The sequence below is a fragment of the Elephas maximus genome, chromosome 10 (assembly GCF_024166365.1).
Source record: "Elephas maximus indicus isolate mEleMax1 chromosome 10, mEleMax1 primary haplotype, whole genome shotgun sequence".
NCBI classification, from domain to species: Eukaryota; Metazoa; Chordata; class Mammalia; order Proboscidea; family Elephantidae; genus Elephas; species Elephas maximus.
The window spans coordinates 23,030,208-23,057,253 of NC_064828.1; the positions used below are offsets into that span (position 1 = coordinate 23,030,208).

Sequence of the window (27,046 nt, forward strand, 5' to 3'; positions counted from 1 at the left end):
TCCCCTCCTTGCTTGCTCCCCACCATACAGCATTCAGGAGAGTACCCATTTCCATTTACCTGGTAGAGGCTCAAATATATAAACTGAATGGAAGTAAACTGAATGGGAGAGAGTTCCCACTGGCTGCATATCTCTGTTAGAAGTTGTCGGGAAAGAGAGAAGATACTTCCTGGGCCCTGGAAGAGAAACCCAAATTAAAAAAAGAGAAACGAAACTGAGAAAAGTATCTCCACAGTCATGTCAGTGAGGCAAACAGGCAGATCATGTTAACTCCAAGAGTATCTCTGTGTTTTTTACACAAATAACGTGTCATACATTCTTTGCCAACTGTGCCCTTCCCTCCCTCCCCCCCGCCCCTGTTTTCCTAAGTGCAGTACACTGATTTTTTTACATGTAAAAAAAAAATACCAACATAGTATGCGTACGAAAATATCGGAGGGGGGGAGGGGTAGCTGGCAAAAAAAAAAGTCTAACGCATTATTTGCGTAAAAATATGGTAATGCATTTGTGACATCTTTGGAGGCCCGCCAGAATTTGGCAGGATGGGCCAGAGGTGAAGCCCAGGGAGAGGCCTGGGAGTTACATGGCAGGACTGATAGAACCCCCAGCAATTTGGGAGATTAAAAAATGAAGGTGAAGGATTATTAATTTTGTTATGGTCATACTGTGCTTTATAGCTGATATAGAATGCATCTGTGAGCTTAATGTTGTGACTTCTCACAATCTTTGACTTGGACGTCAGTAACTTCATTTTGTAAGTAAAGCTCATAGAAGAAGTGGACTTGCCCAAAGCTATGCAGCCACTTAGTAATCTAATCATCGCTCAAACCTGGGTCTTTGGAGTTTCATTTTGGTGCTTTTTTCTATTAAATCACACATCACAGACTTAATCAAACTGTCTAGGACACTAGAAATCTGGTTGAAGGACAGAAACGGACCTCTGTGCTGCAACAACAATATACAAGTTGGAAGCGGGGAAGACTTTGTAGACCCAGGCAAAACCAATCGCTGTCAAGTTGACTGACTCATGGTGATCCCGTGAGTGTCAGAGTGGAACTGTGCTCCATAGGACTCTCAATGGCTGATTTTTTGAAAGTAGATCACTGGACCTTTCTTCTGAGGTGCCTCTGGGTAGATTTGAACACCCAGCCTCTCAGTTAGCAGCTGAACACCCTAACTATACCACACAGGAACTCTCTTTGTGGGCCAACCAAAACAACAACAACAACCAAGCCTGTAGGACAGAGTAGAATTGTCCCATACAGTTTCCAAGAAGTTGCTGATGGATATGAACTGCTGACCTTTTTGTTAGCAGCCGAGCTCTTAACCACTATGCCACCAGGGCTCTGCTTTGTGGGCCAGGGCATGTTTATTTGCCTCTTTCTGAGTCTTAGAACTGGTCTCAGGGAATGAGAAGGATTCAAACTTTATTTGGGAGTAAATAGGCAAACTTGATTATGGGATGGGTAGGGGCTGCTGAGGGGAATGGAACAAGTTGCTTCCTGTTTTGAGGTTCAGTGTTGGTGATCACCCAGTGGTTGGCAATTTATTCCAAGATGGAAACAAGACATTTCTATTTTAACTCCTCACTTCCAAAAGCATAACCAATGTCATAGGTTTGAGTCAGTAATCTGTTGGTGGGATTTTAATTGTTTAGCTTTAAAGGAGCATCTTAGTTGCCAGAAAAGCAACCAAAGGGAAAAAAAAATCAATTTCTCCTCCTAAATTATAGTTGTCACTCTAGAAACATCAATGATACATCTGTGAAGATCAGACTGTATTCTTCTGGTTGTAAGGAGACATAGGCCATTGAATGTTGCTTATTAAAAGGGCTTATTAAATATAATAGTAGTCATCTTTAAGAAAATAACAGCATGTGTCCAGTGCTTATTTTGTGCAAGTGCCATTGTAGGCATTTTATGTTTACTAACCCATTTAATCTTCAAACAATGCATGAAACAGTTACTGTTATTAACCTCATTTTACAATAAGGGAAATTGAAGCGAGAGGTTAATAAAATTTGCCAAGGGTCATATGGCTAGATTCAGAACTAAGATCCCAACACAGGCAGTGATTTTAGACCCTGGCTCTTCACCACTCTGTTGTAATGGATTTTATATGAAAATGGAAGCAGCAAAATCAATCAGTGCACAAGACAAACTTAAAGAACATCTTAATACTTTAGCTGCAATTACATTAAAACCTCCGACAATGTGTTAGAGCCAGTGGAGTGTTTATATCTCTGGATGTGTAACTTGTGTGAGAGAAAATATCCATAGTAGCATTGCCAACAGCACCTCGGCTCTATCTTTGTCCCTGTCTTTCAGATCTCCAGCGATGTTTGCTGCAACCGAAACCAGGGTTTTCTCACTTAGGGGCAGCGACTTGAATGTAGGCCATAGTTTCAAAGTGGAACATAGTAAGGGTCACGTTTTATCTCTGAGGTCTAAACGAACTAAGAGATTTATTAAAACATCCACTTATCAACTAAAATTTAAGAGAATTTAGAAGGCTAAGTACCACCTTAAAGCAAGATTTATGTAAAAAATAAACCTCAACTACCATTCATATAATAGATTTTAGGCATTCTCTATCTATCTATATAGGAAACCCTGGTGGCGTAGTAAAGTGCTACGGCTGCTAACCAAAGGGTTGTCAGTTCGAATCTGCCAGGCGCTCCTTGGAAATTCTGTGGGGCAGTTCTACTCTGTCCTACAGGGTTGCTATGAGTCAGAATTGACTCGACGGCACTGGGTTTGGTTTTGGTTATATGTAAGTCTGAATCCTGGCTCAGGTGTAGCTGATTCCACAAAATGTTTCTAGCTCTGATAGTGGTTATCTTTAGCTATTTGGGGGCTTTTATATATATTCATCCTCTAGAGCAATCTCTCCATATAAAGGCTAGCATTGCATGTGGTAGAAAGAGATAGCATCTGTTTCCACGATTACCTGGGTAAGAAAGTCATATATGTCGATTGCTTGTCCATAAAAAAGCAGAAATATAAAGTAGGACATGCGACGATTCTGTAGGTTTAATGCAAAAGAACCAACTGGCATAGTATAAATGGTGACAGTTTAGCCTCCTTTAGCACGAGTATCTGTATGCAAATGTCAACTCTGAAATTATTGTACTACAAACACTCCTATACTTAGAAAATGAGCAGGTGGTGGTGCATTGTCTTTGTGGTTCTGCAACAGTCAACATACGAGCTTTAGTTTGTGATGTTTCTATCAAAAGAAAAAAGAAATGAAGATATTGTTTCTAAGGGAAGTGTGTGCTTCATAGGGGAAAACGTATGGTTAACTTACACGTGAACAAAGGAATACAGACTGCACGGTGAGTGATTAACCCTTTAACTCAGTTGGAGAGGAACCGTGAGTCAAGCCAACTTTCCTTTTCATTGGGCCCTTCGCTAGGATCCAGTGGGTAAATGTTTGACTCATTTTGAATTAGAGGTTGCTGGGTTCTAGCCAGGCTGAGGGTTGGGAGATGGAATAGCCACTGACAATTGGCAATCCCTCAAAATCTGAACAACAGACATACTGGGAATTGCACTCGAGGCTGGAAGACATCCTCCTGGTCTGTTCCATCAGTATTTCCTGAGGCAGAGGATTCAGTTGACAAAGCACTGTGAAGACACTCCAAATTCCACTAAACCCATTGCTATTGAGTCGATTCCAACTCATAGTGGCCCTCCCTATAGGACAGAGGAGAACTGGCCCCATAGGGTTTCCAAGGTTATCAATCTTTACTGAAGCAGACTACCATATCTTTCTCCTGGGGAGCGGCTGGTGGGTTTGAACCATCAACCTTTCAGTTAGCAGTAGCAGTTGAATGCTTAACCACACTGGACTATCATAAAACATGGCTCCAGACATCAAGGAGCTCACAGTAAAGATAGGGCAAGATAGGACTCTAAGGCTAAGAAACAAGCAATGACAGTCCTTCTGAGCACCCTCAAAACAGCTGGCCAGAGAAGGCAGTTGAGAGACTTGCATGTAAGACTTTGTTTAAACCAGCCTGTTATTCTGTTGTACTTAACATTGGCTTTTCTTTCCATCCACTTTCCCATCCGATGGCCTGGACTGAAAATTAGAATAGAAAATTAAACTGTGGCTACATTGGTGTAACATGCCGAGTTTAAGCTTATGACTCTGAGCCAACTAAGCTCAATCATCTATTCAGTAAACATTTGCTGGCACCTACACTGTAGTACCCAACCCACAACCCAGTGCCGGCAAGTCGATTGTAGTGCAAATGGTTAATGAACTCAGATGCTAACTGAACGATTGGAGGTTCTAGTCCTCCCAGAGGTACTTTGGAGGAAAGGCCTAGTGATCTACTCCAAAAAATGAGCCACTGAAACCCTGTGGAGCACAGTTCTGCTCTGACAAACATGGGGTTGCTGTGAGTTGGAATTGGCTTGACAGCACCTAGTTTTTATTCTGGACTAGGCCTTGTGCTAGCACAAGGTGAATCAAACATAGACCCCATCTTCAAGCCTGGAGAGGGAGACAGACAAGTAAAACAGCAGCCAAGATACAAGCTAACAAATGCAATGCCAGAGATATGCAAGGAGTGCTATGGAAACACAATGGTGGGTCTTCCCAGGTTAGATGATGCATATGAGTAAGTCTTATAAAATGAGGTGTATGATGGAGCCTGGCATTCTGGGCCAAAAGGACAGCAGGTGCAAAAGTTCAGAGGTGAGAGAAAGCAGGACACTTCAGCAAGTGAGTCCATGGGGCTGAAGTTCAGCATTTGGGTGAGGACTCTTGGGGAAAGTTGGAACTAAGGCTATATATAGAGAAGTAGGCAGGAGCCAGATGAGAGGAGGAACTTGAACTTCATCCACAAAATCTGAAAATTACAGGTAAATCATTTGAAGAATTTTGAGCAACCGGGTGCGCTGCTCAGATTGTCTTCTAGAGGTATCACTCTGCCAGGAACACAGAGTTTCAATGGAGAGAAGTAAAAAGGAAGCTGAGCTCAGTAAGGAAGCTAGTGTTGTAATCCCAGGGACCTAAACTAAGGTGGTGGCAGTGGGGTGGAGACACAGAAGTATATGAAATTCTGATTGGATATGTTAAAGAGGGGAGCTGTGAATGACCACAGGTTTCTGCCATGGGTGTGTGGGTGAATGACGATATACCTGTCACCAACATAGGGAGTGCAGAAGGAACACGTTTAAGGCGGGGAGAGGTAATGCGATGAGTTTGGGATGAACTGACTTGGTGCATCAGGGACATCCAAATGGAGATGACCAGCAGTCTTCATTCAAGCTTAGGCACCTGGAGCTCACAGGAGAGAGAACTGGGAATGAAGAGGTGTGAGTTGAAAGTATTGACTTAGAAGGAATCACTTGGTAAATAGTATGAGAAGAACAGGGGACTGGGTATAGGGCCACAGGAATCCCAACTCTCAACTGGGAGCTTTCAGAATTGTCTTAGAAGCCAAAAGAGAAGTCCGTTTCCAGAAAACTAAAGAGATGTGCAGTGTCTGTTGCTACATAGAGGGGTTAGGTAGAACAAGGTCAGAAGCTATCCCTCCGATTTGACAAATTGGAGGTTACTGATGACCATAAGTGAAAGCCATTGGCTGCAGTGAGTTGAGGATTGAATAGAGAGGGGGAGGAACAGAGATAATAGCACACATGGTTGAACGAAGGATGAAGCTTTGTCACATTGTCACAAGGGACAGAACCCAGAAACCTTGGACCTAGGAAAGAAAAATAAATAAATATATATATGTATATATATACACACATACATGGCAAAAAGTCTATCTTGCTAAACAAATAGCAATGCATTTTATTACGTATTTATTTGCACTGCACATAATGTCATGCTAGACATAGTACAGCTTATACATTCACGAGACTCAAGTCTTTGGTATATGAGCAGTAAGACTCTAAAATTGTGTAAATTGGCCAAAAGTAATTTTTTTTTAATGGTTGTTTCCACAGTGTGTTCTTACAAAATACCAATCACAAGACACGTTAAACATCTCAGAGAGGATTGTTATGTATTCTGTTTGTAAATGACTGCAATTCAATCTTGATAATTTATAGTCGCGTTAACACTCGCTTTCAGTAAGTCCTTTCTCATATCTCATTTCAAGCTTTTGTGCCATATTTTTAGGGATGTTCAGTCTCATTCTGACCTCAGTGGATAACAGATAGTTACCATCTTCCATATATCAATCCTCATACTTGTAGACCAATAATAAATTTCCTTTCCACTTGGAATTTCCCAGGCTAAATAATTATAATAAAACCTGAAGAATCGATCTCCCAGAATGCAAAGCGGATGAACTAGTTAATGGACACAAGCATCAAACTATATGTAGGCAGGACAGGCAAGCACATGAGACAGAGGATGCTTTTAATCAGAAAGAATTGTCAGTTGTCATGGAGTCAGCTCCCAACTCATGGGGACCCCATGCACATTGGAAAGAAACGCTACCAGGTTCCACACCATTGTAACGATCGGCTAGAGATCAGACTTCCGTGATCCATAGGGTTTTCACTGGATAATTTTTGGGAGTAAACCACCAGGTCTGTCTTCGTAGTCCCTCTTCATCTACAAGCTCCACAGAGACCTGTTTAATATCACAGCAACACGCAACTGTCCACGGGCAGACAGGCGGTGGCTGCCCAGGAGATGCATTGGCCGGAAACCAAACCAGAGTCTCCATCATGGAAGGCAAGAATTCTACCACTGAACCACCAGTGCCCCACATAGGAGAGAAATATGTGCAAGATAATGCAATGTATTTCAGTTTTTTTTTTTTTTTATGTGTTATCTTTTGGTACTTTGCATATGAATCTCTTCCCTCACAAGGAAGGTGCGTTGAGCTTCTGTCTTGACCTCTGCATGGATGAACCCTGGGAGAGGTTTGGACTCAATGACATCTGAGGTACTTCACCTCTAAACATTCTGTGGTTCTGCACGGACCATTTTCCTTCCCTTTCCTTGGTTTGAAGGTATGCTTGCACAGGAGAACCCAATAACGGCAAAGCATGAGGAGTAAGGTCTTGTGTACCTTCTTCGGGTTTTGCTGGTTGAGATGAGCTATTGCTTTTGGCTATTGTTGGTGGGGTCTCCTGCTGTATATCGTTTCAGTGGAGCAATGCTGAATCAGAAATCATCAGAGCTACGGTTAGTTGCAGCTGTAGGATAAAATCGGGGCCTTTTTGTATCATTGGTCTGCATTATATAAAAGGAGTGGATATTGATGCTTAATTGTAAGCTGACTCAGAAATTTACAATCTGAAATTATGAAAGAGGAAAGGCTCTCAATAACCTGGGACCATAAATATTGTATTGGTACTAGAATTTTGTGTTCAACACATGGATACTACTTATAGATGAGATATGATTTCAAAAGTTTTTTTTTTTTTTGCATGTGTGTGTGTTTTGGAATATATATTTACCTATGTTGTTGTTAGCAGCTGTCAGTTCGACCCCTACTCATGGTAGTCCCATGCCCAATGAGATTGCACTGTTGTGACCCATAGGGTTCTCATTGGCTGATTTTTGGAATTAGATTACCAGGCCTTTCTTCCTTGTCCATCTTAGTCTGGAAGCTCTGCTGAAGCCTTTTCAGCATCATAGCAACACCCAAGCTTCCAATGCTGTCATTGGATGCCAAGTGGTGGCTGAGCTTGAGGTGCATTGGCTGCGAATCGAACCCACGTCTCTCACATGGAAGGGGACAATTCTACCACCGAACCACCGCTGCCCTCTTATATATTTATAAATAAGTCACACATATTATTTGACATGGTGTGATACCAACCATACATATTCCGCACATTTTAGAAGAAAGACGAAAATCGTTTTTCCTATTTCAAGGTGGAAAAAGTGTGCCAAATGAAAAGATGGATACATCAGTTAGATCTGTAACATTGTTCAGATAGTCTTGACTCCTGCCACCAAGAAGGAAATGTAGTATTGTGGATAGATTAAGAGACCTTGATCGTCTTTGAAAATCTTCTACTGTGCAACTGTGAATGTTGCCTTTGTATAATTCGAGGCTAGCTATAAAGCACTTTAATTTATTTAGGGAATAGAAACAGTATTACTCATTCAAAATAATTTTACTTGCTCTCCTTTGAAGTTACCAGAAAGTCATTCACACTTGTCAAGAGCGGGGTTTGGGAGTCGATTGGGAAAAGGAGATGAAACATTAAGAAATACCACGCATGGAGTATGCCAGGTATGCTGAAAACATTCAATAAATACTTGCTGGTTACTTGGCTGGTTTTCTATTTTCAACTTCTCAGTCCATTGTAAATTTATGATTTTCTGCTTCTGGAGGCGTCTGTGAGGTATTGGTTTCTCCTGGTGATTCGCTTGAAGCTGACAAATCATCTTCCTTGTCCCTGTATCCAGGGAAGAAGTCCCATGAGACAATATTATAAAAGGAGATTTAAAAAAAAGGAATCAGGCTTGGTTCCAGAGAAACACACCTAATGAGGAATCCACAAGTTATAGCCTTTGGTGGTTGAAGAACCTGGGGTCCACAGTGGCCTAGCCTTCAGATCCTTGATTGATATGAACCAATACCTGCTATTACCCTCACTGTCTTACTTTTATCACATCCAGAACTCATTTATTTTCCTCTGTGATTCCATACCTGTATCGGAATATCTGCCAACCTCACCTGACTCCTCCAGCTCTCTTCTCTGACCTGAGTCTGTAGAGTGTCGTTCTCCTTCCTCATGTGCATCAACAGCACCTGGGGAGTTCTTAAATGCCTGCGCCCGGCACCCTTCCCCAGAGATTCCCGTTCATTTGGACTGGCATAAGGCCCAAGCGAGGAGCCTGAGTGGTACCCATCGTTTGCAGTCAGCTGCTCACCCAAAGATTGGTAGTTCAGACCTACCCAGTGGCTCCATGGAAGAAAGGCTTGGCAAATTGCTTCTGTAAAGTTTGCAGCCAAGAAAACCCTGTGGAGCAGTTCTACTCTGTAATGCAAGAGGTTGCCATGAGTCAGGGGCCAACTTGACAGGAGCTAACAACAATAGGGCCCAGACATCAGTATATTTTTAAATGTGCCTGACATCTACGGTCTTAAAAGCTTGTGAGCGGCCATCTAAGATACAAATATTGGTCTCTACTCATCTGGTTCAAAAGAGAAAGAAGGAAACCAAAGACTCGAAGAAATTCGTCTGCAGAGCTAAGAGTCTACACAAACAACGGCCCTACCTACCTTGATACCAGAAGAACTAGATTGTGCCCAGCTACCACTACCGACTATTCCGACCAGGGACTCAATAAATGGTCCTGGATAGAATGGGAGAAAAATGTAGAACAAAATTCAAATTCCTAAAAACAAGCAAACAACAACAAAAAAAAGGCCAGACTTATTAGAATGGTAGAAACTAGATGAATCCGCAAGATTATCACCCTGAGACACTCTTTAAACTTGGAACTTAAACCATTCCCAAAGGTTACCTTTCAGCCAGGTGACAGATCCACCCATAAAATAAATAATATCACCCATGAATACCGTGCTTCTCTAGATAATCATCTGGATGAAACCAAACGGTGAACATTTTCCCTAGACCAAATATGAGAAAGGGGGAACAGGGAAGCTAGATTAAGGGAAACAGAACAACCAGAATGGAAATAATGAGCATGCTGATACATTGTAAAAAAGTAAGCAATGTCACTGAGCAGTTTGTATAGAAATTGTTAAATATGCTGTGTAAAGTTTCATAAAAAGCACAAACCATTTAAAAAAAAAACAAAACTCTTCAGATGGTTCTCTTGTTCAGTGGGTTGAGACCCACTGCCTTGCAGAAGAGTCAGAGGGTTGTTTGTTTTTTCCTCCCCCCAGGAAAAAATTTTAGAGCAAAAAGGTTTTCTTCCTTTTGTTTCTTATTAGAAGAAGGAAGTCTTTATATCCTAGAGATCTGGGGCCTCCTTTTTCCTTGGGAGTAAAGCTGAAGCTTTTATATCCCAAAGCCTCTTAGAGATAAAAATTTAAGTGGTCCTAGTGGGGGAGGGGCCCTGAGGCTTGGATAGGGTGAGGCTAAGTGGCCAAACCTGGGAGAGCCTTACCTTGCAGAGACTGGAGGGCAGAGACTGGAGGGAAGGGCACGGTGGGAGGCTCCCTAGGCAGCAGAGACCTACAACTTGCCCACACACTCTACGGGGAGAATGGTAGAGCTTGGGGGCAAGATGCATGGAGACTTGGGTGCTGAACCTGAAGCACCAAGACCTTTGGGGCCACGGTCTCCGTGGCTGAGAAGGGTAAAGAACTAGTGGATACCTGCCATCATACGACCACACAGGCTTTGGAGGATGGGCATCTCGGCAGCAGTCATGACAGACTGAAGACCAGCTGCTTTTCTCCAAAGTTAATGACTGCATAAGTCTCCTGGGATGATTATACAGCCCTTGGAGGGGAAAGCTTCCCCAAATGTGACTGAGATTTCATGAAGTTATTACAAGTAAGGATTCAGAACCAGACTTTTCTGTATTTAGAAAAAAAAAAAAAGGCAAATATGGCATTTTTTTCATCCAAGGAACATGGTATAAAATCTAGTCTCGGATACAAAAGGAATCAAAAGTCAGGCTTAAATAAATTGAATAACCCCATCTCATATGCTTTTAATTTTATTGGCTTTTTATTAGAATTTTGGTTTGGGTGTGACTTTCGGGGGACTTTTGTTGCAGGGGAGACCTGTATTTTCTGAGCCTGTGGATAGGAAGTAACAGTCACTCCAGAATTTTTATGGCAGAGCTCAGGGGCAGCAGTGTGGTTGTACATACAGGGGCAGAAGAATGGCTTCAGGGCTTGAGTGTGTTGTCACTTGACACAGGATTGAGAAACTATTAGTTGTTCTTATTTTATTCAAGAAAGGGGAAGACGCACCTTCAACTAAAGCCTCCCAGGTGCCCACCGGCCTCCCTGAGGTGAGGAATTGAACAAGCCGTGTTGCTAAGTCTGAGTGGTGAGTGTCAGTTATGCAAGCTACTGAAATGCTTTCTTCCCACAGGAAGCTCAGAAGAGTGGGAAGAACTTGGGTTTTGGAGTCACACAGAAGAAAAAAAGATTGAAATCACCACTTACTAACCTTGGCTCATTTTTGTATTCTCAGGACTAGCCATGTGTGGCATATAATAGGCACTCAGTAAGTACTTACTGGATTAATGAATAATGAATGAGCAAAAAGAAACAGCCATCTGACTCTGGGTACTCGCTAATGTGTCTGCCCCTCAGTCTAAGTGTTGTTACCTGTAGGATGACATAATGATAACTAAACGGAAGAAGTTTTTGAGAATTTTTAAATACACAGTGCTTGTCTTGATATCTCATTAACTTCTGGCTTCCTGGTGGCCTGCTCTTTCCCTCAGTGCTATTTATTTATGGATTTGTGATGAGAAGAACCCTGCCTGTATTTGAAATGTTCAAGTAGAGGGAGTTGTTGCACACAGCAGCCAACTCTTAACCCCAGACTAATCAGTTGCCCCCAAGTCAGTTCTAACTCATGATGACCCCTGTGTGTCAGGGTAGAATTGTGCTCTGTAGGGTTCTCAGTGGCTGACTTTTTTTAAAAATAGATTGCCAGGCCTTTCTTCTGAGGCACCTCTAGGTAGACTCAAACCTCCAACCTTTTGGTTAGCAACAAGTGTGTTAACTGTTTGCACCACTCAGAGACTGCAACCCCAGACTAGACTCTGGTAGCTAACCACTGTGTCCTGTCTCGGTAGCATAAGTTAAGGAGAAGCCCTGTTAGCAGAAGCAGGCTTTGCTTTGGTTTCCTGAGTTCCCTGTCTCTCCAAGAGGTGTGTCTTACACTCCCTAATTCTGCCCGATTTTGATTCCTGATTCCAACTCTACGTCTGTAGCTTTTTGTTCGGATTTGACCCATCACTCTGATCTTCTGTCCACTTTTAACCGTCATTATTTTCATCCAACAAACAAACATTTGTGACCTGTTTGTTATATGGTAAGTGTGAGGGATATGAGATGAACAAGATGAAGATAAGTAGGGTGTAATCCTTGCTTTCTGTGAAGAAAATTTCTTGTGAAAAGGGAGGCAGACAAGAAATCCTACAGTTACAACGTACAGGAGAAGTTCTCCAACAGAGACATATGAGCAGAGCAGCTCAGCCTGGGGCAGAGAAGTAGCTCCGCTGTTCTTGTGTTCTCGTCTTTGTCTTACTCAGATTTTTATGGTCTTGAATTGTATCACTGTCTTAGTTATCTAGTGCTGTTGTAACAGAAATACCACAAGTGAATGGCTTTAACAAACAGAAATTTATTCTCTCACCGTCTAGTATGCTAGAAGTCCAAATTCAGGATGCCAGCTCCAGGGGAAGGTTTTCTCTCTTTGTCACTTCTTGAGGGGAAGGTCCTTGCCATCGATCTTCCCTTGGTCTAGGAGCTTCTCAGCACAAGGACTCTTGGTCCAAAGGACATGCTGTGCTCCTGGCGCTACTTTCTTGGTGATATGAGGTCCCTCTCCTCTCTGCTCAGTCCTCTTTTTTGTATCTCAAAAGAGATTGACTCAAGATACAGCCTAATTCTATAGATTGAGTCCTTCCACCTTAACATAACAGCCTCTAATTCTGCGTCGTTAATATCATAGAGGTTAGGATAGGATAACCGCATCAGATCACAAAGTGGTGGACAACCACATAATACTGGGAATCATGGCCAGGCCAAGTTGATGCACATTTTTGGAGGACAGAGTTCAATCCATAGCAGTCATCATCTCTGCAAACCACTATTACCCAAAGTCTGTGGATCAGACAAGATGTTCATCCGCTTAGAACGTGAACTCCAGGAAGGCAGGCGTGTTGCCATTCCTGTTTGCCACTGCATCCCAGGCCATAAGACAGGATCTGGCACAGAAGTAGGTACACAGATATTTCGTGAATGGAGATATGACTTAGTTCCAAATGGAGCTGGAAGAAGTGGGTGATTTAAAAAAAAAAAAAAACTAGTCCTGGACAGCATAGTGCATAGGACTTTATGGATATTAAATTATGAAAACATTTGGCCTTTAAGTGACCTGTTTTCAAAGACTTACCCATCCAAATGTCAGTCCATAAATTTCATTAAAATCCACTAACTTCATCAAGCATCTCTTTTGAAATGGCACAGTGTTCCCTAGCTATTAGTTTTGTATGGAAATAGCTGGATGCTTTGTTCCTGCTTTCGGATTTGTAACATCTGTCAGTAAATTGGAGTGATTATGCACACAGAGAATATTAAGAGTGTGTCCTTCGTGTTGGGTATGTTAGTTTTGTTTACTTTTTTCTGCAAATCTTAAAGGGGAAAATTCCAGAAAGTACCCTCTATGAGGCAATGCCTTATGTGAGTGGAAAGAATCTCCATAACTTAGATGAGTCCCCAGAAACAGAAGTGGATTATACTGTGGCCCACACCATTGAGCATAGGTATCCTTAGAAGTAAAAGATCTGGCTTAAAAGTGAGTGGGCTGTCACAGGTAAATTGTACAGCTCAGGGAAAGCATTATTTGCGACTCGGCAGCCAATGCTGCAAAACCAATGATAGAAGCAAAGGAAGCTGATTTGTAAAGAAGGCATAGCTCTCATAATGTACAAACACAGGTATCGTTGCACAATTAGTTAGGTTTCTCAGTAATGTGGTGGTAGGGTCAAAATAGGACGCTCCTCTGTCTCTCTGGGGTCACAGAGCTCATAGTGCATCAAGATAAAGGCACAGCCGCAAACTCAATCTCACCTGTGATATGAACATGGAAAGTTGAAGGGTCTTGGTCAAATTCCCCCTTTTTAGTTCAGACTCAGAGTGATGTAAGATCCAGAGACCTAAGTTTCCCTGTCTGTCTTCCTTCTGAAGTTAGACAGTGAGCACTTCATTGGCTTTAGTATTCTGTCTATTCCTGTCCATTCTCCTTGGCTAACGTGTTTAAAGAAGAAGCTAAAGAGTAGATGCCTGCACCTGTGTGTGGTCAGTCAGGCTGGTGTGCTCTGATGGGGGCGGGGGCATAGAGAGAAGCATTCAAAATACCCATGAACTGCAAGGAACTTTATAGAAAAATGTCCTTTGGGGACCTGAAATGTCCTTGGTACCAACTAACTCATTATTTTTTACATCCTGTGAGAATGGAAAATTTTAATGCACAGATGACCATTATTTCTAGGAAAGCATTTCAGAGGTCACTCAATGCCTTCTTTTGTTGTCCTGTAGCAGCTTGTTCTGTCTGAGGAAGTGTTAATTGCATATGTAAACCCTTCTGCCCTGTGCATTTCCCTAATCAGTTTAGGAAAAGGCTCCCCCTTCGCCCTGACCCTTGCAAATTCGAAAGTGATCAAGCCATGAGGGAGGCTGAGTAGGTAGGTTTTATAATCAAGCTCCAAACTCTGCCTTCTCATCTTAGGGAACCATTAGAAAGAGGAAGCACAACACTCCCTCCAGTTGCTGGAGCAGAAAGGGCCCAGTAGGCAACGGGTACCTCTTTGGTTTGTCAGTCCCCAACATAAGCAAGCAATTCTAGCTGAGACCAAGCACTGTTTGGCCACTTCCAGTAGAAGAATAAGAGTGTAATGAACACCAAAGGATTTTTTGTGGAAACTGTATTTAATAGGAAATAAGACAAGTCTTTCATTCAGGGACTACTTGAATGTCCACCATGTGTCAGGCACAGTTCTAGGTGTTGAGGATGCAAGGAATGAAACAGTGTTATGAAGGTTGCATTCTAGCAGGGGGAGACAGATAATAAACATTATACACACACACACATATATATTTATTTATTTATTATTATTAGGTGGTAGATGCTAACTGAAAAAGAAAGAAGATTAAGCAAGATGGGAGGTGCTGAGTAGGAATGGGGTTGTTACTGCATATCTGGTAATCAGAGAGGGCTTCTCTGATAAAGTGACATTTGAGCAGAAACCTAAAGGAAGTGAGAGACGGAGCCATGTGAGTATCTGGGAGAGGATCATTCTGGGCAGAAGGAACTGCAAATGTAAAGGATTGGAGACAGAATCATGCTTTAAAAATCTGAGCTCCAAGAAGGAGGCCAGTGTAACTAGAACAACCAAGCAAACGAATGATAGAAGAGAGATTGTAGGGAGGTGGCCATAGGACCGTGTAGGCCACAGTGAAGACTCTGGCTTTTTCCTGAGCAACCCAGAAAGCCACTGGAGAGTTTTGAGTCTTAGAATGGCATGATCTCAGTTTTTCAGTGGTGTTCTCTGGCTCATGTGCGGGAAGAGGCCATGGGTGAGAAATAAGTTAGGAGGTAAATGCAGTCATCATGATAGGAGATGATGGCTTGAACCAGATCATGGTGGACAAGAGGATGCAAGGTCATTCAACTGGATGCATTTTGAGGATTTTATTTTACCTTATTTAATTTTTTGCCAGAGAAGCCTGAAGAATGAAGTTTCTATGTCCTGAGATGAAGAAGACTATGGTGGCAGCATTCTTGGGGAAGGTGACCAAGAGCTGGATTTTGGACAAATTAAATTTGAGATGTCTGTTGGATATCCAAGTAGAGATGTTGAATAGTTAGTTGGATATATAAGCCTGGAGAGGTTCAAGCTGGAGGTGCAAATTTTGGACTCATTAATATACCCATGGTTTTAAGAGCCACAAGACCAAATAGCTCACCACAGAGGGAGTGCAGGTGAAAAACAGAACTCTGAGGAATAGTCCTAGAGCACTACTCCAGCGTTAAAGAGGGAGACGAGGAGAGCCCAGCCAAGGAGACAAAGAAGGAGCTGCTAGCAAGATGGGAGGAAAAAGCCAAAGAAAGTACCCTACAAATCAAATGAGAAATGTATGTGAAAAAGGTAGGAGTCATACACTGTATCAGCTTTGTCTCTTGGTATTATGGATTGAATTGTGTCCAACTAAATATGTGTTGTAAATCCTAACCTTAAACCTGTGGTTATAATCCCATTTGGGAATGGATTTTCTTGATTATATTAATGAGGTAGTATATTTTTTTATTAGTGTAGTGTATGTCTTGAATCAAGCTCTTCTGAGATATAAAAATAGCAGATTAAGCAAGGAAATAAGAAAGTAGAAATGGGGGGCGACAAATGTCAGGCCACATGAAGATCCTTCAGGAGCAGAAGCTCAAAAGAGACAAAGACCTTCCTCCAGAGCTGACAGAGAGAGAAAGCCTTCCCCTGGAGCTGGCACTCTAAATTCAGCTTCCAGACTCCTAAACTATGAGAAAATAAATTTGTTTGTTAAAGCCACCCACTTATGGTATTTCTGTTACGGCAGCACCAAATAACTAAGACACTGGGTATCCTGAAACTTTTTGCAGCTGCCACAATGAGTAGTAAGGAACCGTAGCCATCCCTAATGTTGCACAGATTCTAAAACAGTAGGTACCAAAGGAGTAATGAAACTAAAACCAAATCAAACAGACAACATCAACAGCAACAAAGACCTAGAAAGGCTGCCCCTAGTGAGTCAGCATCACCTCAGCCCCTGAGAACTGCACGTTGGCTCAGTTATCCTCCTCCTTTAGACCATGGCTTTAGTTGCATAATTTATAAAACGGGATTAGGAATACTCGTGTCTCTCACAGGGCAGTTGTGGAAGAAAATATCGTCCTGTTGCTATTGAGTCAATTCCGACTGGTAGCGACTCTGTAGAACAGAGGAGAACTGCCCCATAGGGTTTCTAAGGGGAATCTGGTGGGTTCGAACTGCTGACTTTGTGGTTAGCAGCCGAGCTCTTAACCACTGTGCCACCAGGGCTCCAGAGTATCATAGTTCCCTTTATATAACCAAAAAACCAACCCCACTGCCATCGAGTTGATTCCATCTCATAGCAACCCCACAGGGTTTTCAAGACTTTAAATCTCTATGGAGGCAGATTGACACATCTTTCTCCTGAGAAGCCTCTGGTGGTTTCGAACCGCCAGCCTTTCAGTTAGCAGCCGAGCACTTTAACTACTGTAAAACCAGGGCTCCTTGTTCCGTTTATATAATCCCAGCTATTTCCATGTTGACATTCCAAGATCCTAGAGTAAGAAAAGGAAACCTTGGTGGCAAACGGTTAAGCGCGTGGCTGCTAACCAAAAGGTCAGTGGTTCAAACCCAACAGTGACTCCAAGGGGAGACTAAGACCGGCTCCTGTAAAGAATAGAGAACCCTATGGGGCAGTTTTACTCTGTCCTATAAGGTGGCTATGAGTCAGAATCGACTCGATGGCACACAACAACAACAGATTGAGAAAATGCAGAAGGGTCATTGTATAATTTTTATGCATCAACACTTTTTGTTGATAGGCTTTTTTTTTTTCTTCAGAATATACAATTCCTTCCTTAAATTTACAAATATTTATTCTTTTTCTACGCGATGCTAGGCACACGAGGATTCACAGATAGAAGAGAGGCCCCTACATCGAAGGAACTTAGCATTTAAGCAGCAAATTAATCAAAAATGATAGTTATACCGTATAAGTAGATAACCAGTGATATTAATTGTTGTAAAATAATCTGTGGATTGTCTTGCCATTCCGAAAGTTCCCTTTTTATTGTGGTAACTATAGACGTAACAAATCACTTGCCATTTCAACACTCTTCATATGTACAATTTAGTGACAATGATCTTTATCATGTCATTCAACCGTTACCATTATCCATTTTCAGATTTTTCCGTCACCCTGAACAGAGGCTCAGCATTCCCTAAGCATTGGTCCGCCCTTTCCCCTCCCTCCTGTTTGCCCCTGGTGATTTATTTTTCATTTAAGATAGGCTTTTGGGTAAAGCCTTAGAATGAGCCATCCCCCATGTCTTTGCATATATTTAGTAGGTAGCTTTAACTTCATCAGTTGCCTAAAATAGTGCCTGATGTTCAAGCTGAGTGGATAGGACACATCTTCCTTTTTAAAGCAAGAAATGGTTATGGATTTTCCTCTGCAATAGAATCTGCACTCAAATGTGGCCCATGGAATCTGCTGGACTGCACTCTGTCCCGTGTGCTTTGTGCTCACAAGCTTCTTGGGTCTGGTGATGTGCAGATCTAACTATAGGGCTGTCATCAGCTGCCTAATGGTCTACCTTAAATAGGGCTGTCAGCCATTTTGTTTTGTCCCAAGGAGTTCTTTGCAAATGACCCAGAGAGCAGAAGGAGAGTCAAGGTGCCCCTAGCCATCAACTCAGAGGTGGCAAACTTGGCGCTTTATCGTTGGTAGCCCTTGGGCCATGAGCCAGGGTGTAAGAAAGAAGCAATTGGGATAGAATAGGCAAGCTTCATTCATTGTCACGTTCAAAATTGTTCAGCCAGAGGAGTGTAGAAGTAACCTTGTCAGTGAAGACCTGTGATTATATGAAATCTAAGCAAAGAGAGCCAAAGGCTGTATATCCTTGTTCAGGGACAACCACTCAACACCACCACGAGCTGCATCTGTGTCAGGAATAGCTGGCTGGTGTGAACCTCATAGCTCGGAGGAATGCTGACATATGATATACCTTGGATTTTAATTATTTTCCTTCCTCTGCTACAAGTTTTGGGCTGACATTCACTCCTCCTAGTGTTGTAGACACTGGGCATAGAAAAATTTTGTTTTATTGGTTTGCTAGCTCTTTGGCTGTTCTCTGTGGTGTTGTGCTCTGTGGTTTGGTTACTTTTCAATGTTGTTTGACCATGTGGGAAGGCCAGGAGCTATCTATTTTTATCGACACCATCACCGTGGGCCTTATCGTCAGGGAGACACGAATTCAAACCTATTGCTAAGGTCAGTCTCTTGGGGAAAAGAGAGCCAGTTTGGCACTGTGGTAAAGAGGACGGGCTCCTGACTCAGTCCTTCATTCAGGGTCTGGGTCTGTTACTTACAAGCTGGGTGGCATTAAGCAAGTTACTCAACCTCTCTGTATCTCAGCCTCTTCATCTGTAAAATAGAAATAATGTTAAAAAAATAAATAAAACCACTTGGTGTCAAGTTGATTCTGACTCTCGGTGACCCATGTGTGTCAGAGTAGAACTCTGCTCTGTATGGTTTTCAACAGCTGATTTTTCGGAAGTAGATCTGCAGGTCTTTCTTCTGAGGCACCTCTGGGTGAACTCAAATCTCCAAGTTTTGGTTAACAGCCAAGGACTTAACTGTTTTCACCACCCAGGGATTCCAGAGATGATATTAGCACCTACCTTATAGGATGGTTGTAAGAATTAAACTGAGATATTGTATGCATGGTGGCACATAATGACTGTTTGTTAGGTATTCACTGTTATTATAATGACCTAAATTCTCTGGCGCCCCGATTGCTCAGTGATTATGAGCTCGGCTGCTAACCAAAAGGTTGGTAGTTCAAATCCACCAGCCGTTCCTTGGAAACCCTACGGAGCAATTCTATTTTGTCCTATAGGGTCATGATGAGTTGGAATCGACTTGATGGCAACGGGTTTGAGTTTGTTTGTTTTCTCTGGGCTTTGGTTGTCTCTTCCTCAAAGGGGCTAAGTTGTTGATATTCTTATTAGTAATAATAATTAAGAAATATAAAGTAAAAACTTTTTAAATGGCCTTCAAATCATCATTATTGTTTATTCCCATTTTGTTATTTCAACATCTGTTCTCTGTTCATGACATTATTCATTTTGTCTCACAATGAAGCTGTGACCTTTTCAGCAATAATTGCCGTTGCATGGAAAGCATAGGGAAAACTCTTAACTTGATTTCATGCCTCAATTAATAAGTTCTTGTTAAACTCATTACGCTCCCTATCTTGACTGGGGAAGCAGAAGTTGACGGCCCAACAGAGTTTATAATTAAGTGGGATTACAAGGTAAAAACACACACGTTCGGGAAATCACAATTGAGTGCATAAAATGCATACCGTGCTAGCAAATGTCGTGATAGGTACAAACATGAATGAGATGTGGATCCTGCCTTTCAGGGGCACAGAGGCAGCTGAGAGTCGTGGTAGGGAGGATGGGTACAGATTACCTGGAATGGACACCTGGCTCTGCTTCTTGCCGCTCTGAGACCTTAGGCAAGTTCCTTAACTGCTCTGTGTACCATTTCTTCATTTGTAACATGGAGATAACAATAGTACTTACATCATAGTGTTGTTGTGAAGCCTAAATAGATTGTTGTGTATAAAGCACAGTACCTGGCATATAGTCAGGAATCAATACGTATTATCTGTGTGTGTGTGTGTGTGTGTGTGTGTAGGTGTACACACATACATACACACAGTTAAGCGCTCAATAACTAGCCAAAAGGTTGGTGGTTCGAACCCACCCAGAGGCACCTAGGAAAAGAGGCCTGGCGGTCTGCTTCTGAAGGTCACAGCCTTGAAAACCCTATGCAGCAGTTCTACTCTGCACACATACGGTCACCATGAATTGGAGTCGACTTGCCAGCAACTGAACAGCAACAATGATACACACACACTCACAGCTAACGTGTGTGTGTGTGTGTGTGTGTGTGTGTGTATATTTGTTGTTGCTTCAAGTCGATTCTGATTCATGGTGACCCCGTGTATGCGGAATAGAACTGCTGCACAGGGTTTCCAAGGCTGTGACCTTTTAGAAGCAGATCGCCAAGCCTATTTTCTGAGGTTCTTCTCGAGTATAATATATGTAATACAAAAATAATATAGTTGGGGATAAGACATGCGTGTAAATGAATATAATGCAAGGAGTATGGTGATATTGCTATGAAAGCTCAGTGTGAGAAAAGAGATTACTTGGACTTCACAGAAGAATGCCATATTTGAGCTAAGCTTGGGAGGAGAGATAAGATATGAACATGGAAAAATAGGGCAAATCAGGGCAGCTTTAGTATTAGACACACCATGAGGAAGGGCAAGGGGGTAGAAAAAACCCCAGAAGCTCTGCAGCGAAACAGTTGGGAAAATAGATTGGGAATGTAAAGGTCCTCAAATGCTAGTTCTAAAAGTTTGTGCTTTGTCTTGTGGACAGTGGAGAGCCATTGAGGATTTCTCAGCAGGAAAATGGTAAGGTCAGAGCTATGCTTCCAGTAACAGGCTAGAGGAAGAATGTTCTGGGCATTGCAGTAGCTTTGTCTTGGTCTGTAGATCTTTTCTTCCTCTAGCCCATTTACTATAGTACAGGAGAGAGGGACGACTCAGAGATAGGAGATAATGAAGTTTGAGCCTGGGTTACCCAGAGGTGAGATAAGCCATTGACAAATATAGGGAACACAGAAGAATGAGTAGACTAAAAAGGAAGCCTTTCTGAGTGCATTGGGGACATATTGGGTCAAAGCATTGGTAAATCTGTGGACAAAGTTAGGAATAAGAGGAGTTTGGGAACTTGAAAGTGCCACCAGGCTGGAGGTTCATATTTGCCTAACAACTCCTTAGAAGTAAAGCAGGAAGTCTGAAGAATCGGTGAGATTGCCAAGGGAAAATGACAAAGACCAACTCTGGGAAAATCCCTGTATTTAGGGGTGGCAGGAGAAAGAGAAAATGGAAAGGATCCACCAGGGAGGTAGGAGAACTAGAAGAATAGAGAGTTTAATATGGGAATGGAGAAGTTTCATAAAGGAGCATTTTATGGAGGCCTAGGCCTGGCCTATTGGAAGACATAAGGCAACAGGAATGAAGGGGAGATGTAGCTAGAGGTGGAGGGTTGAATTCAACTGTGACAGGACTTTAAACTCCAGGCAGAGACATTTTGACTTCATTTGGTAGAAAGCGCAGAACTTTTATGTCATCTTAAAGATAGTATCTCCTGCGGGCTTAAGAGATTTGCATCTCTCACTTGAGCTCCTTGAGGACAGAGGCTAGATTTGAAAGGTCTTGTTCTTCCCCTCTGCCATTACTGATTATTGTTCTTTCCAACTTAACACTTTCTGTCTTGATTTTGCCTCTGTTTCTCTTGAAGATAGGAGGTGTGGTTATTTGTTATTTACTGAGTTGAATCTGGTGTGTGTCCTACAAAAGAAGGGAAAATGTTATGGTCTTGTTTCAGTGAAATTAGAGTTGAAACAAGTTGAATTTAAGTTATCAGGAAACCATAAATTTATAGTTGTGTTATTTTCTCTCTAAAAATCTACCATTCTCTTCCTTGGGGTAAAGGAAATAATACAAATGGGGGCACCTTCTGGGAGCTAGAAGTCTTATGAAGGAGAAGAAGTAAGATAATGACAAAGCAAGAAAGAGAGAAGATTGGGTTCATAGAGTGGGATAGTGTTGTTTTGGATTTTAGAATTGGAACCATTCCAGGTTATGTCAAGGAATGTTCACCTTAGCGTGTTACCAAAACAGAGTGGAAATAATTAGGTCAAGATGTTCATTTGGAATAGATTGTCCACATAAACCTTGATGTTACTCGGGTTGATGGTTAAAGTGGAGTGGAGAAAGGCTGTGGAGCTAGACTTTTAGTCCTCAATTCCATTATTATAATATTTATGAGATCTTATCTTATAATACTTATATAGCGTATAGTATCCTAGCAGAATGCTTTGCCATTGGAAAGAGGTCAATAGATGTTTTGTTGAATTAGCACTAATTTCTTATCCTATTTTTGGGTTGCACCTCGGGTGAGATAAATGGTAGGAAAACTATCGACGATGTTGACAGATGGCCAAAAAAATACGTGGAAGTTGGCTATCACATTCTTCAACATTGGAGTTTTTGGGTAGAAGAGTGATGGTTTGAATTTGGCATTGGGGGATTCTAGGAGAATTCTAGATTCTGGGGAGAATAGATATAAGATATGAAAGAAGTTGTATGTTCTAATTAAAGGAGCTTTCTTAGAAGTGGTATCCTCAGGGCAATGCCCAGGTTTGATATAAAGGAATGGGGCGGGGGTGGAGGGAGAGAGAATATGTCACAGGGAGAGAAGTGCAGAGCAACACAGAGATGAGTAAACAAGGGAGGGCAGGTAATTGCAGAGGCTTATGTTCAGTGTTCCTTAGGAAGAGAAGTAAGGGGATGAGTTGAATTAACTCATCTCATGATTCCAAATGGAACTTTGCTGCCGAGATTTCAGTGTCGCGCACTCAGAGTTTCCACGTGTCTGTCTAGTCATGGTTTGTGGAGATAATAGCTATTGTCTGGAACTAAGGCAGGTGCAGGCTGCCACTCCAGGTGGTGTCTGCAGCCAGGTCAGCACTGAGCAGAAGTCACCTGATAGAACAAGGAAAAAAGTGAACAGTGTTTGGAGAAGGGTAAATTTGGCCCAGAGTGTCACACCCACCTGGATGTTACCCAGAGTGCTGACCTAGTAAAGTGCTGGTGCAGGCCTGCTATTCAGCAAATACTTATTGCATTCGGGTAGGTAAGTTGATTGGCAGCCAATTATAAGACAGATAAATTTCAGAAGATAAGTCAAGAGACCCCACAGCAGCCAATGCAAGCTGAAGACAACGTGGCCTAGGCACCTTGGGGCGGAAAGGGAATAGGAGAGGAGGTCATGGAAAGAAACCCTCAAAGGTGCACATTGAAAGAAAACATAACTCACAAAATTTAGGCTTGTGAAAAGTCTGGTCCGTAATCAGACCCCTATGGTTTCTAAATGCCGATTTTTAATGGTGAGCTGTGTGTAGGTAGAAGTTACTTAAATATTTCTCAGTGGGGTTGCTCTTGGCATTTTGGACAGAAAAATTATGTGTTTTGAGGACTGCTTCTTGCATTACAAGCCATTTGACTTCCTTGGCCCCTGCTCCCAAATGCTAATAGTAGCCCTTAGTCACCTTGACAACTAAGTGCTCCCTCCTACCATTGCAATTTAGGGGGATGGTATCAGCCTCTGTGGACATAGTGTTTAGGGGGAAACCACCTGGGGAAAAACTTCATTCTCTTAAGAGATTTGAATCTACATTTTGAAAGCAGTGTCATTCTGGGGTTTTTTTCTATCTCAATTCAGATGAAGACCGGTGAGCTCTGACTTCATTATAAACAAAGGCTTCTGACTGTCTTTGATGAGCAACAGTGACATTTCAGTGCTAGTACACCTGTGGAGTTGTTTGGTTTTTTTTTTTTTTCCTCAAACTTCTTTTCCTACATCTGCAATGTGTGGCTTCTCGAAATCCCCAGTAGCCCCTCCTCTACGTGTGGGCACTACCAGACATCTTAGTGCTGGTCTGGTACTATGGAATCTCTTCACTCTCCTACTAGGTGGTAGGTTCTTATTTTTTCCACATGACTAGGCACATCACAGATACAGTTTAAGAAAAATCATTTCTGTTTAATCTGCTTTTCCAACACTGCAGAACAAACACTGATATTCAGGGGCCATGGAGTGAGACAAAGGAACAGATGGGCTGTTTCTAAGGAGGAAGCTCCAACTGGTTCTCCTCTTTGGTTCCTCCTTTAACTTAACCATATCTGCAAAGCTTTTTTTTTTTTTTTTTTCCTGCTTTAAGTGAAAGTTTACAGTTCAAGTTAGTTTCTCATACAAAAAATGTATATACACGTTGTTATATGACCCTAGTTGCTCTCCCTATAATGTGACCACACACTCCTTTCCACCCTGGATTTACCATGTCCATTCAACCAGCTCCTGTCTCCCTCTGCCTTCTCATCTTGCCTCTGGACAGGACCTGCCCATTTAATCTCATGTGTCTACTTGAGCTAAGAAACACTCTCTTCACGAGTATCATTTTATATCTTATAGTCCAGTCTAATCTTTGTCTGAAGAGTTGGCTTTGGGAATGATTTCAGTTTTGGGCTAACAGAGATGCAAAGTATTTTGATGTTTGAAACTCGAAGTCAAGTGGTGGTGGTTAGGGAGCATGGACTGACAGATTGGAGGAGAAAAAATGGAGGGGTTGGTAAGGAAAATATTTTCTCTCTCAGCCTTAAGGAGGATTGTGCAAGAGGTGAGCATGTTAATGTAAATGGCCAACTGCCTCTGTTGCAGGACAATCAATAAGAGAAATGCTGTTAAAACAAGGTCTCTGGAATTTCAGCAGGAGTTCTTCTGAAAATGCTAAGTAGGAAGTAGGTCCCCTCCTTGGGAATTCATAATGGCTTTTCTACTTGACCATCAAATCCTTTAAATCTGGATCTTCAGTGCTTCTTTTACTCCTCCTTTCCCGTGTGTCTACCTCCCACATCCTTCTTCCATCATTTCTGCAAATGTGTTATCCACTACAGACCCCCATGCCAGTGAAATATGTCTGGTGCTTCCTCCACAACCTGACAAGACACAGACTTTCCCTCCACTTATCCTAGCCTGCTCTGATTTCTTTTGTAGTCTCTGGTCTCCTCAATCACACCTGACTGTTTTATTTCATATTTGGGGAGATTGCTTAGATTTCTTTTTATATTTGCTCACATTCTGAGATTTTCTGCTCACCTAGATTGTATGCATTGTTTACATCTCAGAAGTGAGGCCCATGCTGTATATATAATTTATCCATTCCATGTACCTACCCCCACTGACTCTACTCCAGAATTGAGTAGAGGGCTTATGGTAGGTGCTTAGTTATGCCACGTGAGTATAGCTAAAAAGTTAAACAAACCAAAAAAAAAAAAAAAAAACTCTCCTCTAATAATATTCAAAGACATTCACCTCTCATTAGAGATTCCCAGCTTACCTAATTCAGGTTAAACAAAGTGATTTGAGGGCCTGGTTTAACCTGGGGGGGAATAGTCCGTACCACTCACGTGTGTCTCTTCTCCTGGCAGGAAGATGAAGTGGTACTCCAGTGCATTGCGAGCGTTCACAAGGAGCAAAGGAAGTTCTGCCTGGCAGCTGAGGGACTTGGGAATCGCCTGTGCTTCTTGGAGCCAACGTCAGAAGCCAAGGTGAGGTTGATTGCCCCACACTCTCCCCTTGGCCTCCCAGTCATTTAGGGGAAGGAGCTGTCGCAGATGGTGATGAGGAAGGGATTTGAAAGGACCCATTTGTTTTTAAAATGAAGAGCAGAGCAGGTTGAAAACATAGCTCTCCCCAAGTCAGAAAACGTGGAACAGTGTGCAGGATTAGAGGTGCTCCTGTCTGCCAGTGTTCATAGGACACCGGTGATGCCTTATCACTATCAGCTCTGATGGAGGAGGTCCTTTTAATGCTCACAACTCCTTTTTTTGGTTGTTAAGTCAGTCTAGAAATCTGTTTCAGTGCAGGTTCTTTACTCCCAGCTGTCATTTTATTCCTACAGGGACTCGTGGGTGCTTGGGCCTGTGTATCACCACGAGTGTATCCCATTTGAATTTTGACTGCGCTGAGATTGTTGTCGCTGTCTGCCCACTGTGACCCACAAGCAGAGAGGAATGTTTGCTCTGGCCTCTGCCTGTGTGGGGGCACGTAACGCTATGGCTTTTCAGCTGAACTTTTCTTCCCCCGTTTTCAGGCTGTGTTTCTTTCTGCTTTTCATGATCCATCGGTCAAGTGGATCTGGGTGTTTGGCATACTGATAGTACTCCTCAGTTCTAGCAAGCTCTCCAAACTTAGTTTTGCTCCCAGAACTTTTTTTATGTATAAGAAAGTGGTTACATTTTCAAAAGGCCTACCTGACTGAAATGCCATTTCTCCAAATAAACATGCACAACACAGACACACGTGTAGAGTCCAAATGACTCCCTGGGATATAAATGTGCCCTGGGATGACCATCTTTCCCAGAAGCCTTTAGCCTTAGCATCACTGTTCCTCCCACGTAGGACATTGAGCCACGAGTACGATGTCCATTTGTCAGATGCGTGGCCAGTGCTTATAGAGTCATGTTGAAATAAATGGCTGAGGAAAGAGACAAGGGAGATTTTCATCTTTTTTAAGGTCTTAGACATGATTTCCCTGAGGTCTGTCCTCATTTGCTTTTGTTCTTAGCCAGTTATTTTTCTTTTCATTCCCAGCAGTCTGGAATAATAGGAAGATTATTAGATTAGAAGCCAGAAGTAAATATTCAACCATTGACAAGTCATGTGACCATGGTCAAGTCACTCAACCTTGTTTTCAGTTTCCTTATTTGCAAAATGAGGTGCAGTGTAGTGTAGTGGAAAGAGTATGGGCCTGAATGAGGACCTGAATCATTTTCTAGTCATTCATTGAATGGGGTATGCAGAGTGGTTAAGGGCACAGGCTCTGGAGCCAAAGAGTCTGGGTTTGAATCCTGTCTCCATCACTTACTAGTTAAGCCATGACCATGGAAAAGAC

General features: G+C 42.3%; 1 protein-coding gene across 1 annotated transcript in view; it reads left to right on the forward strand.

Annotated features, from left to right (window-relative positions):
- The window catches only part of RYR3 (ryanodine receptor 3), a 626,301-nt gene that overhangs the window by 151,335 nt on the left and 447,920 nt on the right, over window positions 1–27,046 (forward strand). The window contains 1 exon segment of the mRNA XM_049899608.1: window positions 25,581–25,700. Coding sequence (XP_049755565.1) covers window positions 25,581–25,700 — 120 coding nt within the window.